Source organism: Antrostomus carolinensis, unplaced genomic scaffold (genome assembly GCF_000700745.2).
Source record: "Antrostomus carolinensis isolate BGI_N321 unplaced genomic scaffold, ASM70074v2 scaffold13837, whole genome shotgun sequence".
Classification (NCBI taxonomy): domain Eukaryota; kingdom Metazoa; phylum Chordata; class Aves; order Caprimulgiformes; family Caprimulgidae; genus Antrostomus; species Antrostomus carolinensis.
The window spans coordinates 78,509-82,602 of NW_010329581.1; the positions used below are offsets into that span (position 1 = coordinate 78,509).

The 4,094-nt window shown below is 38.6% G+C and overlaps 1 protein-coding gene across 1 annotated transcript in view; it reads right to left on the bottom strand.

The window, feature by feature from the left end:
• The window catches only part of PTPN21 (protein tyrosine phosphatase non-receptor type 21), a 27,722-nt gene extending 24,870 nt beyond the window's left edge, over positions 1-2,852 (bottom strand). Inside the window, 2 exon segments of the mRNA XM_010172631.1 lie at positions 1-126; positions 2,769-2,852. Coding sequence (XP_010170933.1) covers positions 1-126; positions 2,769-2,852 — 210 coding nt within the window.
• Positions 2,853-4,094: the final 1,242 nt, after the last annotated feature.

Consider the following 4,094-nt stretch of genomic DNA (forward strand, 5'->3'; position numbering starts at 1 on the left):
CACTACTCCAAAATACACAGTTGGCTCCAAGGCGTATTTGTCCAGCTGCTTTTTCAGAGGCTTGTCCAAATCCACCCATCTGCGCTGATTCTGCTTATTATAATACCACAGGCTGAAATACGTAATCTGAAAAAGAGGCATTTCAATAATGAAAACCGTTATATTAAATAAAATACATTGTATGAAAGTCTTGCTACCCAGAATTAAAGGCTTTAAAACACTCACTAAGGCTCTGGGTTATTGAAACCTTAGAGAAGTGGAGAGACATTTAATATCAAAAGCAGATGCTACTTCCAGATAAGCAATTCATGTACATGAGATGTCCCATGTAAAACATTGCCATACCTACTCTTTATTTGCAAACAGTTCCTGACCCTGTTGTGGCAACTCACAGGTGTTAGTAGTAAGCATATACGTGTGACAGGAAAACTAAGGCAAGTGAGGAAGGCAAATAGAAAATGAGATTGGACAGCAGGAGAGCAAAGCATGGCTTCTCTGGGGAAGTGGCAGGTGGGCTAACATGGGATGCTGAAGGACAAAAGAGCACAGGACAGCTGGTCAGTCAGAGACAAGCTCATTAAAGCACACATATGGCTCATCCCACGAGCAAGGAAATGACCAGGTACAGCAGCAAGCTACCTTGCCTGAGCACACAACTTTTGAGGAAGCCAAAACACCCTTCCAATCCCTAACATTCTGTGATTCTGTGATAACCTCCACCAGCCCACAAGGATATTGAGAAGACAGTCTCTTAAGGTTCTAGATGATGTTAGGAATTATAACAGTAGTACCACATAAATTCCATTAAGAAATACTACGTTCACTGCAACATCGCACACTGAGAAGGATAAAATGTACTGAATGACTATTCCCTAATCCTTCCTGTGGATTGAATGATAAAAGGAATGTATGTAAAAAGTTGTATTTCTCTTTCATTACAAGACTGTTGACACCCTGTGCACAGTCACAGGAGCCAAAGCCACACAATGCTGACATCCTGTAACTTTGGAGTGTTGTAGATGTAATGTGCAAGATGGTAAATAAACTAGAGGACACACACACACACACACCCCCACACACGAAATCTGTTAAAGCTGAACTATATGCCATGAGCTACTTGATCTCACTTGCTAGGAATAGCTCAAAAAAAGAAAGCCAACTGTGCCAGCCCAGCCCACCTGCCCAACAGGTCAACCACATCAGCCCTGGGCTGCATGCGATCTGAAACGTCAAACGAAGGCAGAGACTGAAACCTAAGGGTAACAGCTACAGAAGTGCAGCAGCAAACTTGAAAGACTTCTATAAAAGATACCACACACACATTTTTGAAAACCAACTGAAAATGTACGCAAAAATTTTGGGGCAACTGTTTGAATAACTTCCATCTGCAGCCTTGGTGTATTTAAGCCTCAAAGAGGCACAGATGTGTAACAGAAAGGTAAGGAGAGAAAGAGCACAAACTTCTGATAACACTACCACTGTTTCAAACTCCCTGATGTACAACTCTCCTGCTTCTACATTCTGAAGTGTAAACTGAACGCATGGCCTATTTTTAAGGCACAATCATCACTTGCACTGGTCTGTTTCTTTAAAATGCTGACCACTTTTTCTTGCCTACACATAGAACTGAGTAGTTACTGGCACAACAGACTAAGAAAAATGTTTGTGTTTTAAAATATTATCTGGAATCCAGCATATCTTTAAACCAAGATTTTTCTGCCACGGTATTTTCCCTTACAAACTCCTCCAATCTACATTATCAAAAATAAAATGAAATGAAAGCCAAGAAAAACACTGTGGACTAAAGCCTGTCTTCTGACTTGTATGCAAACCTTTCACTTGACTTCAAGGGCAGAATTTGATCCTGTGAGTTTTCAGAGGAGCTTATGCACCCTGGAATATTCACACTGATTAAAATAGAATCCATTTTTATTCATTGCTAAAACATTTTATTATTAGCAGGTCAGGACAACACCCAATTCTAAAAAGAATGTCATGACATAATTCTTAAAATATGTTAAGCTGTTAAGATTAACACTACTTTGAGGTTCATTTATTTTAGTGACTTATTCATGACCCAACCCCTTTGAAGAAAATCAAATAGAAATAAAAAGAACATATCATTTCTGCATAGCTACTTTCCACCTAGCTGCTTTCTCTCACTACAGACAGGAATAGTAAGCATTTTTGCATAAAAGTTCAAGAGTCCTTCCTGTCTGTAAGCATTTTTAAGCATACTTTCCACCTAGCTGCTTTCTCTCACTACAGACTTCCTGTCTAGTAAGCATTTTTGCATAAAAGTTCAAGAGTTATCAAGAATGCAGAAGTACCAAAAGCCCAACACAGTATTACAGCTCACAAGTTGGTGGGAATGGAGTAACTTCATCTATGAAGTCAACCAGACTTCCCAAGCTAAGCAGAGGAGCTTTGTTAGGTACGAGTGCCAGAAAACTACATTACTCTAGGTGACTATATCTTTTGGCACGATGTAAGATGAGGGCCACAGAAGTGGGGCTGGTCAGTCTTAAGAAGACACTAAAGTAAAACCTTATTGTGGACTTCAATTGCCTAAGAGCAAGGTATACAGAAGACGGAGCCAGACTCTTCTTGGAAGTGCTCACTGCACGTATGAGAAGCACTGGGCACAAGCCGCAACGAGGGAAGTTCCAATCACATCAGGAAAAAATATTCACAAGACAACCAGCCAAACACTGGAACAGGTAGCCCAAAAAGGTGTCAGATCTCTGTCCTTGGAGGACAAAACTCACCCAGGCGATCCCTGAGCCACCTGATCCAAGCTGGTCTTTCTGAGCAGAGGGTGTGATCACACAACCCTCAGAGGTCTCTTCCATTTCAAACTAATATGTGATTCTATCCCATTATAGAATTGGTGCTGACAAAAAGAAACAGCTTACTGAGAAAACCTTGGATGTAAATTAAATAACTTTTTTTTTTTAAAAAAGTGTTATTTTTTACAAACCCATTAAAACTGAGCTTTATATCTTAAAATTCTTATCAGTTACCATATCTATTGAGCTTACTTTGTTGTTCCTCATCTATTTCATAACTTTAAATGGAATCAATGAGATAGTCGTCCTTCCTGTACCAACTGATATTAGTTAGCTGTAACTTACTGCTGCATTTAATTTTTCTCAATATGGATCAGCTTCATTCCTAATATTCCATTTTGGCTCTGTTCTGAACATCATTTGTATATAGCAGTTATTCTGATTAGCAGTATTAAAAAGTGTTTTGATACAGAATCCCAGGGTCTATTTTGGTCACAACTTACACTATCTAGAAAATAAATAAAAATGACAAATGTATATGCTGGGTATCTGATGTGTGTTATCTTCTCACTTAAGCTTAAAAGCACCTATTATGATCCCCAAACTCGACTATGCCTTACATTTTTTGGCAATATAACAAAGAAAAAGTTATGTTCCCTAGGATTTTGAGACAACACCATTACTGCAATCTTAAAAAAAATAATAATAAACCTATAAAACCTCAGACTAAAGGAAAAAAAAAAGAAAAACAACAAAAACAACTACTTTTTGTGGATGGAAGCAGGGAGGACAAACAGATTTTAGCACACATTCCCCTGAGGCACAGCAGTGTTCAAAGTTTACTTTGAACTTACATATTCCATTACATACTTCCCAGCTAATTTCCATATCCTGTATTATCAATCTTACAGAATATCTCGCAGGTTACAAATAAACTGGAAAAGAGAATTGCTTTCTAATTGCTAATACGGTGCCTTCTAATTAATGCAATCTGCCTCAAGGGTTCAGTGACCTGAGGAATCATCACTCAAGATGCAAGGCAAGAAATTAAAAGAAAAAAAGAGAGGGTTTACAGAACAATGCAACCAAAATATATTTTCAGGCTTTCCCTCTTTTACACTGGTAGATACAAATAAAAAGCCATAAGACTTTTCTGAACAGAGTGCTGAAAACACTTTCTCATTACTGAACGATAAGCACTGCAGTTGGACTTCTAAAAATCCCAGTTAGCTCAAGGGCTCCGCTGCGTCTAGCTTTATTATATGCTTGGATACAAAACAGCTCCTGCCATCAGGATATCACAGT